Raw genomic sequence first — 14,365 nt, forward strand, 5'->3', positions numbered from 1 at the left:
CTGGAGACATTCTATCAGGAACTAAGAAATTACCTAGGAAGGGTACCATGCAGCAGGTTCCCACGAACATTTAGGATAGCTGCAGTTGCTCTCAGTTCTGACACTTGAAGACTTATTTTCTCTTGGCTGTATTCGCCCCTAATTCCATGTTTCTCATCTATGGTTCCTTATCCAAGACTCTCTTGTCCTTCCTTTGCTTTGTCTTCTTGGATAATCCTTGGTCTTTCCCACATCTTCCTTTAAATATAGTGTGCACAGAATCTGTTGTTATCATCCTTTAGATAAGTTGTGGGTTGAATACATAAAGAGAAAGTGAAGCAGAAAAACTTTGTGACTTATAAAATGGTTTTTGATTTCAAATTTCTTTCACTAATATTATTGCAGTTTTTACCAGGTAGGGAGCCTGGCATTTCATTCATTCACTCAACAGATGTTGACTGAGTACTTACTGCCTGGGAGACACCCTGCTAGATACAGAGGCGAGTACATTGAATAAAACAGAGACCCCAGGAACTTCCCTGGCGATCCAGTGGTTTAGACTCTGCGCTTCCACTGCAGGGGGCATGGGTTCTATCCCCGGTCAGGGAACTAAGATCCCACATGCCGCTTGGCCAAAAAATAAAAATAAAGAATAAAAAACAGACACTTAGGGTCACACATCCTAGAGTGGGAGACAGAAAAGTTAAGGCCTTCTCATCCTTCCCTCTTCTCCTTTTGATACTTATTTAAAATCGAAAAGACTGACCATGATTTGAAGGTCTGTGCCATTCATGCAGTTTGGGAAAGAATTTATTCATAAACGTAGACAGTCTTTGTCTTCCAGTGATGAGTTTCCTTCTTCTTGTTTCTTTTTTTCTTTTTTTTCTTTTTCTTTTTTGTGGTACGTGGGCCTCTCACTGTCGTGGCCTCTCCCGTTACGGAGCACAGGCTCCAGACGTGCAGGCTCAGCGGCCATGGCTCACGGGCCCAGCCGCTCCTTGGCATGTGGGATCTTCCCGGACCGGGGCACGAACCCGTGTCCCCTGCGTAGGCAGGCAGACTCTCAACCACTGCGCCACCAGGGAAGCCCCTTGTTTCTTTTTTTTTAATTGAAGTATAGTTGATTTACAATGTTGTGTTAGTTTCAGGTGTACAGGAAAGTGATTCAGTTGGTGTGTATATATATATATATGTATGTGTATATATATTTTTTCAGATTCTTTTCCATTACAGGTTATTACAAGATATTGAGTGTAGTTCCCTGTGCTATGGAGTAGGACCTTGTTGTTTATCTGTTTATATATAGTAGTGTGTATCTGTTAATCCCAAACTCCTAATTTATCCCCTGTCCCAGCTTCTTTGTTTCTTTCTAATAGACTAGTTCCTAAACTTTCCCAGGAACCTGTACTGGAAAAACTGAACTTTCTAGAACTTGTTAATTCCTGGGAATGAGGGAGAAAAAAGAGGGTAACATGTCTTCCAGCTCCCTAATCTCATATGCACAGGGTAGGAGGCGTGAGATAAAACTTCTATTAGAAAGAATTCCTAGGTGAGAAAAAAAATGGAATCCATCCACATGGCTGCATGTTTGGACCATGATAATTCCACTGCCTTCATATTTTTGACTTTGTCTTTTATTGAGAGGTTTTGTGAAGCACAACCGTTTGCAAACTGTTTACACGTTTGTTGTAAAACTGTTATCAGGGATATCACACAGTTGCACGTCAGGTCTCATGGGAGAAACGTCATCTGGAATTCCTGGTCAAAAAAGAACTCTCTGTTGGAGAAGTAGGCACAGCTCCTTTCTGATAACAAGTGCTCTATAGAGATAATACTTCTTTGTTTTTGCCTGTGGTACCAGAAACTTCTCAGGGACTTAATGATCAATAAAAATTACATTTTTTTAGCCTGAATGTTTAGTTTGTTTGCTTTCTCCTCCTTTTCATGATATGATTCTTTTCTATATGTTTTATAAACATTATTGACCATATGCCTTTTTTCCAAAGTGCCTAGAATTTTCCCTGTTAACAGACTGAATAAATACGTAAAATAATCCGTGTCCTAAATACAGTCAGCAGACTATGACCTGTGGGCCAAATCTGGCCCGTTTTTTAAAAATAACATTTTATTGGGACACAGCAATAGTCCTTCATTTATGTATTGTCAATGGCTGACCTCAGGGCCTGTAAAGCCTTAAGTATCTACTATACAAGGAGGGTAGTGACACAACCCACCAACCACGTGTATTATGGCTCTTACTCAGGATTAGAGAAATAAAATTCTCATGTATCAATGTTAAAGCAGACTTTATATGGACTACTAAAAGGAACTCATGTTTTTAAAAGCCACACACATCTGCCCTCGGGCACGCCCTTGCACACACACCCCGCCAGAAAACTGTGTGTGACATCTTCCATCTTGATCATAATAGCTTTCTAATTAAATTTAACTCATCTTTTTGGTACTCGTGTCATTTTTCTATGATTTCCTCTTGACCATGACCTCTTTTGGTCTCTTTGCTTCTAGAGGAAGATCGATGTAAGCTGTACTGCAAGGCTGAGAACTTTGAATTCTTTTTTGCCATGTCCAGCAAGGTGAAAGACGGAACTCCTTGCTCCCCACACAAAAATGATGTTTGCATTGATGGGATTTGTGAAGTAAGAGAACATCTTTGCTTTGGGGTGTATGGTCATGCTTGTGTTGCCTCCTGTCAAATGCATAGCGTGAGAAGTGTTCCAAGAGATTCTTGGGTCTGGATAAAAGCAGGTGGTGTCGGGGGGAAGAGGGTAACATTTTCCAGTTGGATGTGAGTTTTATCTCCAAATTCCCTCTTAATTTCTGCGTGACCCCCGTCCAGTGTTTTGAGTTGCCTTTTCACTCTTTCCACATATGGAGATGATGATATATCCTACTTTACACAGTAGTTGTCAAAATTCAATTAGAATGTAAATAATAGTAGTAGACTTTTCTTTCGTGTTCACTAAGTATTTTCACTCTGTGATTAGAACCTCATAAGTGCGTTTGGAAAGAGCACTCTGTTTATTTCGGATTAGTTTTTCTTTTCCTTCCGGTATCCACTTTCTCTTTGGTCTTAATTGGATTGTGAGCTCTGTGATCTTTTAAGGGTTGTGTGTGTGTTCGTGGTGGGGAAGGGGGTGGTGTCCCAACATTTTTATGTTTCACTGGTAGAGCTGGCCTGAATAAATTCCCCTCCCATTAGTAGCAGTGGTGATGTTTCATTCCAGTTTTACAGATGTCTGTAAGTTATGTAACTTACCTAATCTTACATCCAGTCATGACAGAGGAAGGCTTTGAATGCCCGGTCAAACTTGAGACTCTGCTTTTAACCATAAAGCTGCCCTACCTTCCTAATGTTCAGTAAATATGGAAAGCCATGTACCTCTTGGTTATTCTAAGCTACTGGCTTCTATAGTCTTTGACTTTTCTCCCTTTTTTTTTTTTTTTTTTTGGTTACAGCCAGTGGGATGCGATCATGAACTTGGCTCTAAAGCAGTTTCAGATGCCTGTGGTGTTTGCAAAGGTGACAATTCAACTTGCAAGATTTATAAAGGCCTGTACCTCAACCAGCACAAAGCGAATGGTAAGTGATGCTGCAAATTCAGTGCCGTCATTGGTGGGACACACCCTTTGCTGCTGAGCAAACTTAAGTCACGCTAAGTACGCTTGAGCCTTTTACTAACTCACCTGACACACAGTAGATGATGGCTTTTAGTGCTTATGCAAGAGCAAGGGAGAATTGGTGGGTTTTTCGTGTGAGTAGTTTCATCAATACATACATCCCAGGGCTTCCCTGGTGGCGCAGTGGTTGAGAGTCCGCCTGCCGATGCAGGGGACACGGGTTCGTGCCCCAGTCCGGGAAGATCCCACATGCCGCGGAGCGGCTGGGCCCGTGAGCCATGGCCGCTGAGCCCGCACGTCCGGAGCCTGTGCTCCGCAACGGGAGAGGCCAAAGCAGTGAGAGGCCCCCGTACCGCAAAAAAAAAAAAAAAAAAAAAATCCCAGAGGGGTGTTCAACAAACGCCTTTCTGCTTAGCAATTTCAATATTCTGACCAGGCTGCCATACGCCCCACGTGCATTTGTTAAACAAAGAATGTATTATGGAACTTAGATGGTCCACACTTACAACGTTAGATGAATATTTGAAGCAATTCTCTGTCTTGAGTAGAATTGAACTTTGAGCCCTGTCTTCTGCACATCACTGTTGAGAATAGGTGGCTCCAAGTTTTTTCCAGGTAGATTAAAAATAAAAAGCATCCTTGAGTTGCATGGCCTTTGTGGTTCTGGAAAAGGGAAGAGTGTTTCCTGTCCACACACATGTGCTTGGGAAAAGGTCACCCATTTTCTCTCTCTGGTGTTCCTACCACTTGGAAAATGAAATAACTGAGTGTTTTCACTTCATAAGAGTAGAGAGGAATGTCAGCTGATGATCGAACTCCCCACTCTGTAAAAATGGCCACTACCTGTCTCTGAGCCCATCTCCAGTGCACGACGTGGATGTCAGAAATACTCTGTTCTTTTCCACTTAGAATATTATCCGGTTGTCACCGTCCCACCGGGCGCCCGCAGCATCGAGGTCCAGGAGCTTCAGATATCCTCCAGTTACCTCGCCGTCCGAAGCCTCAGTCACAAGTATTACCTCACGGGGGGCTGGAGCATCGACTGGCCGGGGGAGTTCGCCTTCGCGGGGACGGTGTTTGAGTACCAGCGCACCTTCAACCACCCAGAACGCCTGTCCGCGCTGGGACCCACCAATGAGACCCTGGTCTTTGAAGTAAGCCCCTTCTCTTTATTCAGTTCTCAGTGCCTCTTGCGGAATTTATAGTGATGACCCCGATTTGAGCTAGCTTAAAAAAATCCTAGTTCAAATTTGTTTCCTAATAGGCTAAATCTCAAAGTGCAAAGGGGAAAAGACAGCAGCTCCATCTGGGGGAAGCGGGCAGGGATCCAACGGGTCCCGGAGAGAATGTGTTGATGTTCACGTGCAGATGCCCACCTTTCACGGGTACACTTGGCTGTTGTGATAGCTGAGGAATATAAGGAATCGTCTTTACATGATTCCAGTTTGTGTGTGTCTGCTGTTGAGATCATCCATTGTGGCTGTTCATCACATAGATCAGTAGTTGCAGCACACGGGCTCAGTAGTTGTGGCATGCAGAGTGATGTAACAGAAAGCACACTTGCTTGATGTCAAGAAGGTTTTAGTCATAGCAAACCACCTTACTTTTGTAAGCCATCATTTCTTTAGAGGTGAGAAAAGAAAAGAAATAAGTGGGTAATGATGAGGATAATAAAAACAGCCACCATGTCTGCAAATGACGCTGTAACGCAATTATCCTGGGTCCATTTTCTTTGGTCCTCGTCGCGTCTCTGGGTTTGCTTTTTCCAGTTTGTAAAATGAGGCTAATTGTGCGCTTTCAGAGGCACGTGATTTGCTTGAGGTTGTGTAGAAGTCGTGGCCACCATGTACTGAGGACTCATGTGACCAGGCACTCCTGTTAGTGACATGGAGTTTCAATTTCTCACTTGCAAAATTGGGATAGAAAACCTACCTCACTGACTTGCCAGCAAAATAAGCAAGGAAGTGTGAAGAAATGTTAAAAGATTTGCCTAACTCACATAGCTAGGAAAAAAGCAGAGTTGAGTTGGAGTCCAAATCTTTTCCATCTACAAGTATGATATCTCCTCTCAGTCCAGTCATACTGCTATACTCTTCTGGAATCAAGGAAACATAAGCTTAATTCAACTATTATTATTATTGTTATTATTTAAGGTACTAGTCTTAAACATTTACTAAGGAAGATGAATTTAAAAAAAGATAGTTTAAAAGTATGACTACATATAACTTTTTTCCCCCTTGAAGGGACCTATTTTATTTTATTTTAATTTTTGCTAGATTTTTTTTGGCTGTGTTGGGTCTTCGTTGCTGCACGCGGGCTATCTCTATTTGCAGCGAGCAGGGGCTACTCTTCATTGTGGTGTGCGGGCTTCTCATTGTGGTGGCTTCTCTTGTTGTGGAGCACGGGCTCTAGGTGTACGGGCTCAGTAGTTGTGGCATGCAGGCCCTAGAGCGCACGGGCTTCCATAGTTGCGTTGCGCGGGCTCTAGGGTACACGGGCTTCAGTAGTTGTGGTGCATGGGCTCAGTAGTTGTGGTGCGTGGGCTCTAGAGCTCAGGCTCAGTAGTTGTGGCGCACGGGCTTAGTTGCTCCACCACATGTGGGATCTTCCCCGACCAGGGATAGGACCCATGTCCCTTGCATTGGCAGGTGGATTCTTAAGTACTGCGTTTTTTATTTTTTTAATTTTTATTTTATATTAGAGTATATTTGATTAACAATGTTGTGTTAGTTTCAGGTGTACAGCAAAATGATTCAGTTATACATATACATGTATCTATTCTTTTTCAAATTCTTTTCCCATTTAGGTTAATACAGAGTATTGAGCAGAGTTCCCTGTGCTATACAGTACGTCTTTGTTGGTTATCTATTTAAAATATAACAGTGTGTACATGTCAATCCCAAACTACCAATCTATCTCTTCCCCTCACCCTTCCCCCTGGCAACCGGAAGTTCATTCTCTAAGACTATGAGTCTATATCTGTTTTGTAAATAAGTTTATTTGCATCTTTTTTTTTAGATTCTCCATATAAGTGATATCATATGATATTTGTTTTTGTCTGTCTGACTTACTTCACTTAGTATGTTAATCTCTAGGTCCATCCATGTTGCTGCAAATGGCATTCTTTTTAATGGCTGAGTAATATTCCATTGTATATAGACTAAACATAACTTTGGATTCTAAGTCAGATGTTGTACCCATTGTATGGTTAAGAGTACAGACTTGTAATTAGCTATGTAACTTGGACAAGTACCTTCACCTCTGTGTCACTTAATGTCCACATTTGTAAAAATGGGCAAACAATACCAGCTAACTGTCAGTGCTAGCATAAGAAGAATTTAAGATAACTTCAGTGCTTACAGAGTGCTTGGCGCATAACGTTTCTAACTGTTACCATACTTCTGCCTTCTGAGCATATAACAGATATATTTTTTAAAAACCTAAACCTCAGACCATGATGAGCAAACTGGCAACCACAGGCCAAATCCAGCTCCCAGATCTTCATAATTTTTAAAAAATGGATCAGAGGTTTAATATCAGATGATTTCTTATAAAAATATAGATTTTGACATCTTTCACGAAAAAGGAACTTCTGGTCCCAGTAGATATTTGAGTTTGCAACCCTGGCCCTAGGTCTTGACCGTGAGTTAATTTCCCATTATCTTGTGAACTTGAGACACTAGGTCCTGTCATCTCTGTCTGTGTGATAGAAGGTCCTGCAAAGATTTCACAATTGAGAGCAGCTGTCTTTAGGAAATAGTCTTCCAACCCTCTCAGGTCTTTTTTTTTTTTATATTGGAGTATAGTTGATTTACAATGTTGTGTTAGTTTCAGGTGTACAGCAAAGTGATTCAATTACACATCTACATGTATCTATTCTTTTTCAGATTGTTTACCCATATAGGTTATTACAGAGTATTGAGTAGAGTTCCTTGTGCTATACAGTAGGTCCTTGTTGGTTATCTACTTTATATATAGTAGTGTGTGTGTGTGTGTTAATCCCAAGCTCCTAATTTGTGTATGTGTGTGTTTACATATTTTTTTTTAACATCTTAATTGGAGTATAATTGCTTTACAATGGTGTGTTAGTTTCTGCTTTATAACACAGTGAATCAGCTATACATATGCATATATCCCCATATCTCCTCCCTCTTGCGTCTCCCTCTCACCCTCCCTATCCCACCCCTCAAGGTGGACACAAAGCACTGCCAAGCTCCTGATTTATCCCTGCCTGCCACATTTCCCCTTTGGTAACCGTAAGTTTGTTTTCTAAATCTGCATGATTGTTTTATAAATAAGTTCATTTGTATAATTTTTTAAAAATTAGATTCCCTATATGAGTGATATCATATGGTATTTTTCTTTCTCTGTCTGACTGACTTCACTTAGTGTGATAATCTCTAGGTCCATCCATGTTGCTGCAAATAGCATTATTTCATTCGTTTTTATGGCTGAATAGTATTCCATTGTATATATGTACCACATCTTCTTTATCGATTCCTCTGTTGATGGACATTTAGGTTGCTTCCATGTCTTGACTGTTGTAAATAGTGCTGCAGTGAATATTGGGGGCCCATGTATCTTTTCGAACCATGGTTTTCTCTGGATAAATGCCCAGGAGTGGGATTGCTGGATCATATGGTAGTTCTATTTTTAGTTTTTTAAGGAACCTCCATACTGTTCTCCATAGTGGCTGCACCAATCTACATTCCCACCAACAGTGTAGGAGGGTTCCCTGTTCTCCACACCCCCTCCAGCATTTATTGTCTGTAGACTTTTTGATGATGGCCATTCTGACCAGTGCGAGCTGATACCTCGTTGTAGTTTTGATTTGCATTTCTCCCATAATTCGTGATGTTGAGCATCTTTTCGGCCATCTGTGTGTCTTCTTTGGAGAAATGTCTATTTAGATCATCTGCCCATTTTTTGATTGGGTTGTTTCTTTTATTTCAGAAGATGAGATTAGGAACCCCAAATCAAATTGGACTATTGTTAGCGTAGTTTGGAGCTCAACAATGAATCAAGGCCCTAAAATCACCCTGTAATTACGCCTAAGGCATAGGAATTGAACTTTCTGGTTAAAGATTTTGAGACTTTTTATTCAGTCCTAATTTTTTAGGTGCATATGTTTATTTCTTTCTATCAAGCATTTGAGCAGCAAACATCTTTTCCATGTCTTTAGAAAAGGTGTATTTTCTTTAGAGAGGTATATTTAGCTTGCAAGGGATTCGTTTTAGAGCAACATGGTTTCATTAGTTTTGCCACGAGGCCTTTGATCCATCTCTAAGCAGATGTACACAAACCAAGTTCTGTGGCTAGAAAGTTACCAGATTGGAAGGTGGGTGTCTCTCAGGGCTTCTGCCCCGGGCAGCCAGAACTACAGGCAGCCATTTTTTGTTGTTGCTGTTTCTCTGTCCGGTTTTCATCATCACAAAGCCATTCCGGTAGGTTTTCACAGTTCTGTTTGTAATTTAAGGTTTGCTGTTAAACATACGTTATCTGCGGGAAAACCACAACAAAGAATGAGACAAGAAGTGATGGAAAGTGCAAAGCAGAATCGCAGAGTTCCTTCTGACTTTCATCTTTAGAACCTGAATGTCCCCTGTCATTGTCTGTGTTGATCAGATTGACCAGATAACGGCCACATTGTCACCGAGCGCTATGCCAGCCTGAAGCTGAGAATTTTTATTTGGGCTTTGCTTAATTGAAGCGTAACTCCTTATCTCACTCATCTCCATTATTTAGTGCTGATTAAAAGTAAATCTTTGGACTGTTCACCAGGTCCAAACATTTTCCTGACGATTAGGAGCTACTTTTGAGAAATGGAAGGGTGGCCTCAATTGGTGATGGAGTTCTGCAGAATCGGTCAGGTTCGTCATTGATTTTCTTACAGGGAATTCCCAGGCGGTCCAGTGGTTAGGACTCCTCTTTCTCTCTGCCGAGGGCCTGGGTTCAATCCCTGGTCGGGGAACTAAGATCCCACAAGCCGTGGGGCACGGCCAGAAAACAAACTAAGAAACAAACTAAAACAGCAGGATTGTCCTTGCAGATACAGACACCTCCTCGGGGGAAAAACGCAAACACACAAACAATCAAAATGTAAGGATAAATTATTGGATAGATCTAGTAAAATTATAAAAACGTAAAGTCTTCCCCAGGTTCAACTGGATATGTACGGTTTTATACAATAATTTTCCCTACTATATAAATAGGGTAAAAACTATAATAAGATCTCTATAAATACAAAATTGTAGTTTCACCACAATGCAGTAAGGTCACATTTGCTTAGCTGTTGTTTTTACAAAGTCTTACTTTATGTATACATTCTACTTAGAGATTCCATGAAAGCTTCAATTGATGTCCTAAGAATGTGACTTGTCTGAAAATATTCCAGAGGGAAACATGTATGATTAATTGGTCATGCCTTGCTTGTATTTTTTAAAGGAGTTATGGTTTCATTCAAAACTTGCAACTCTTTTAGGAGATTTTAAAAAATCCAATCCAGTAACCTCGTATTATGTCTATTTTATCTTTTCAAAGAATTTGGGCTAATGACTTTAATATTTAAATTGTACTTTATTGCTCTCAGGAGAACATCATCAAATTTCAGGTCGGTTTTTATCGCATGCTCATGCCTTTCCAAAATCGAGAGAACACAGTGACTTTAAAAACTGAAAATCACAATAAGCGATAAATTACATTTTCCAAAACTAGGCTATATATCAACATCCAAGTAATCCATGGCCTTCTTCTTTAAAGGAAGTTAAATAAAGTTCATATGCCTTTCCATGCAACTATGAATTGAACTAAAATGAATACTTTTGGAGCCAAAAATATGTTCAGTCCAATACGAAATGTTGAATGTGTTTCACAATCCTGTGGGATGATGAAAGTGGGAACCTACCAAAATGGAAAGTGCTGTTCTATCCACAGAAAGTATAAGCCTGTGAAAGAAAGCACTTTCTTGGCCGCTTAAAATGACTGCACGTTCACTGAGCTCGTATTATAGTGTAAAATTCAGCAGAAGGGTGTGTTTGCCAGAACACGTGAGGATAGCAGTGTAAGGATAACGTCCCTTTTTATATCTCATTCATTTATTTTAATCAGATCCTCCCAATATCTTAGCTAAGTCTTATCTTCAACTACTTTGGCATGTGTTGATTTAGGTAGCTACCTTCAAAGCAGTATTCCTCTGTTTATTTTCTCTTGACGTCTGATAGAAGAAAACTAAACTTTTGTTGAGTGCCCATTTGGGCCCAGCCCTGTATAGACATTGGAGATGCACCAGTGGTTAAGACATAAATCATGTCACCAAATCATTATAGTCTCAGGTCTTTAAAAAATGTAAAGAGCGAGTTTTGGTAGGTTGATCCCATTCTTTTTGGAAGCAACGTGGGTTTGAACAGGGAACATCTCTATAAATAGTTGGTGATACGGGTCACTCAGATACTACTCTGTCACTTTGCATGAGTCACTTAAACTATCTGAGGCCCAGTCTTCTCATTTGGGAAATGATTTCCCCAGACTAAACTAATATCTTCTACTCTGTCCTGTAACACTGTCTTGAAGCACTTCTAAGCACCTGAAACCCTATGTTGCCGAAAGATGACTTAACTCCTCTTCGTAGATTCCACAATTGGCACAGTATCTGGAACGTCGTGGTCACTCAAAAACAAAAATTTACTGAAGGAATGACATCCAATGATAAAATTCATTCATTCATTTAAAGAGTAGAAGGACTTCCCTGGGGGCACAGTGGGTAAGACTCCACGTTCACAACGTAGGGGGCCCAGGTTTGATCCCTGGTCAGGGAACTAGATCCCACATGCATGCCGCAACTAAGAGTTCACATTGCCACAACTAAGGAGCCCACGAGCCGCAACTAAGGAGCCTGCCTGCCGCAACTAAGGAGCCCACGTGCTGCAACTAAGGAGCCCACCTCCTGCAACTGAGACCTGGTACAACCAAAGAAATAAATAAATATTAAAAATAAAATAAATAAATAGTAGAATCTTCTTCCCAAGTTGAAAAATCATACATGGAGACAATAAATCAAGTGCAAGGAGACTTTCTCTGACCAAAGTCAAGAGTGACAGGGCCCAGAGGCCAGCCTCTCCTCCCCATTTCTGTCCCAAACCACAGTCGTAATCTGAAGTTGTCTGAAAGGCTTAGACTTCTGCGGTACACATTTTAAAAACCACTGGATTTCATCGTCTCTTAGGACTAGTCCTAGAATTGTACAGTTGAAAGTTAAGTACAGTGAAGGGCATTTAAATATTGAAATTTGATCTCCTCAATTGCATTTGAGGAATCGATCTGCTTTCTGAAAGGCTTGCCTTTCCCAAAGTGAATAATTTACACATAAGAACTTGCTGACCACTTAGCTCACAGTTGACTTATCTTAATCTGGGAGAACAGCAACTTGCCCTCCCAGGGTGGTGGGTTTCACAGATCTTTTCACTTATTTCTGGGTGTTTTCTAGTGCAAGGCAGGGGTAATGCAGTCCTGGGACAGATTGACTGCTGTCAGTTAACCTCAAGAAATAAGTGCATGGCCTGACACAAAAGTGTCTTCTGCTTCTGGTTATTTTTAATGTCAGAACTTTACAGAATGTCTTCATAGGGAAGCTCAGTTTAAATGGAAAACAGATTTTCACTTTTATCACCAAGTCATGTGTCTGCCTAATTTTCAAATACAGTCTCTGTTACAAACCTTCATTCTTCTCGGAACCCGGATTCTACATGGTCCAACATTAGCAACAGGTGGATGTCAATTTAGAGTGAGCTGGCCCCTTAATTTCCTCAGTGGCCAAGAGGAAATTCCTAAGGGTAATCAAGGATTTATATGATTGTCTGAGGTCTTAAATTTTTAGGCATTATTTAAGCCCATCAATCAACTTTTTATTTTGAAGTACAGACATACATATACATGTAAAGGACTTGGAGAAATGGAGCTAATGTTCATGACCCTGTATCATATTTCTGCGTTGCCCAGGGGAAAATGACTCACACACGTGCACACCCCAGCACAGAAAGGAATCAATATTGATTTGGCAACCATATACTTTCTGAGATCACTACAGACACAGTTATTATAAACTAGATAATTTCCACATCTTTCTTTATTTCAGCTTATCCCCTACAACGTGAGTCTGGCATAGAGTCTAAGGAATTTCTCATTGAACTAGTGCACTCATTAGTCATCTGAAAGATTTAAAAGTCAGCTTATATTTCAATAGTCTTCAGGATACTATGCGTAGACCTACCGTATTTATTTTACTGGGTTTGGGAACACAAGAAAAACTAAATCTTCTGCACATCACATAGCTAAATTGTGTGTGTGTGTGCGTGTGTGTGTGTATGTGTGTGTCTTGTACAAGGAATTAAATGTTGAAGTGGTAGAAATGTGAAAACTGAAGTTCAGAGTTGAAATTTACACGTCTTCGTTGAAAAATAATCGTTTAATCTGAAGTAGACGTCTATATGCTGGGCGTTTTGAGTATGGCTGAAAATTTAATGTTTTTCCGTTTTGAGATTGAGCTATAGGTAATGTAGGGTCACCGGTTTTGTCCTTTGTATAAGTGCAGTGCAAAAGGCCCGTTTAAGATATAATTTTAGGGAGCCTTGGCAATGAGAACGAAAAACACAAAAATTCTCTTTTCTTTTCGTGATTAGTGAAGGTGTCCACTTAGAGATGATGCATTCTTTAGAAGTGACTGAAGATCAGCTTTTTTTGCTAGCTGATGCACTCTCACACTCTCTCTCTCCCCCCACTTCTCCCCACCTCCCCCTTCCCCCTCTCGTGCCCCTCCCCCCTTTCTTCTTCCTCTCCTTTATTCTCTTGCTCTGTCTCTGTTTCTCTCTGTCTCTGTTTCTCTATCTGTCTCTCTCTCACACACAACAGTGAATGAGTCATACTCTCCATCAAACTGTCATGCAATTGGAGGGTAGGTGAGGAAATTCATCATGAGTGTTTCATTTATAAAGTAACTTCATCTCTGTCTGATAAACAGTGAGTCAGGACGACATGATAACACAGGTTGCTAGTCTAGGACTGAAATATGATCCCCTGTGTTTTTACAGCATTCCTTTTTTTTAAAAAAAAGTCTTAAAAATGAAAGCTCTCCTTTATGTTAAGGATTTTTTTCTCTGTTAAGAGGCAAAAGGGGGTGTTTAACTCTTTGAAAACCCTTTCCCAATGAATCGTGTACCAAGAGAGAATCCTGCAGCTGACAAATACAGCAGCCTTTGTAATGACAGTAAGTGAGAAATAGGTTAACCACAGGCCAGTTTCAAGGCAGAAAAAGACATCTAAAGAAAATTACTATAATAAACAACTTCCTCCGCTCTCTGGCAAAAGGAGATGATGGGGTGGCGGGGGACCAGGTAGACAGGCACATTGATCACTGAGTTGACAGTGTGCGAGCATCACTGACAGAGACTCACCTTCTCAGCCAGCTCCTTCCTTGTGACCCTGCTGTCTGCATCCCCCGCCCCCCACAAGGGGAAGGGGCTGAAATGAGTAAAGATGTGCCTCACGATAAAATCAGTGTAAGGGAAAGTAGATTATCCAAGGAGCAGGGATGGGGTGAAGACACAAAACACAAAAGAGGCAAAGAAGTAATGGAGAATAAATTCAGAACAGATGATAGGAAACTCCAGACTCCAGAGGACGATTCAGATGTGCTTTCATGATGCCACATCATTTGTCTAGAGATCGCCATTTGCTATTTGAAGTGCAGGCCCCC

The 14,365-nt window shown here is 40.8% G+C and overlaps 1 protein-coding gene across 1 annotated transcript in view; it reads left to right on the forward strand.

The window, feature by feature from the left end:
* ADAMTS18 (ADAM metallopeptidase with thrombospondin type 1 motif 18) overlaps positions 1 to 14,365 on the forward strand; it is a 157,615-nt gene that overhangs the window by 107,797 nt on the left and 35,453 nt on the right. Inside the window, exons 13-15 of the mRNA XM_079907168.1 lie at positions 2,506 to 2,636; positions 3,457 to 3,580; positions 4,528 to 4,772. Of these exons, the coding sequence (XP_079763294.1) occupies positions 2,506 to 2,636; positions 3,457 to 3,580; positions 4,528 to 4,772 (500 nt within the window). The remainder of the gene's footprint in view (positions 1 to 2,505; positions 2,637 to 3,456; positions 3,581 to 4,527; positions 4,773 to 14,365) is intronic.

The sequence above is a fragment of the Stenella coeruleoalba genome, assembly GCF_951394435.1.
Source record: "Stenella coeruleoalba genome assembly, chromosome: 20".
NCBI classification, from domain to species: Eukaryota; Metazoa; Chordata; class Mammalia; order Artiodactyla; family Delphinidae; genus Stenella; species Stenella coeruleoalba.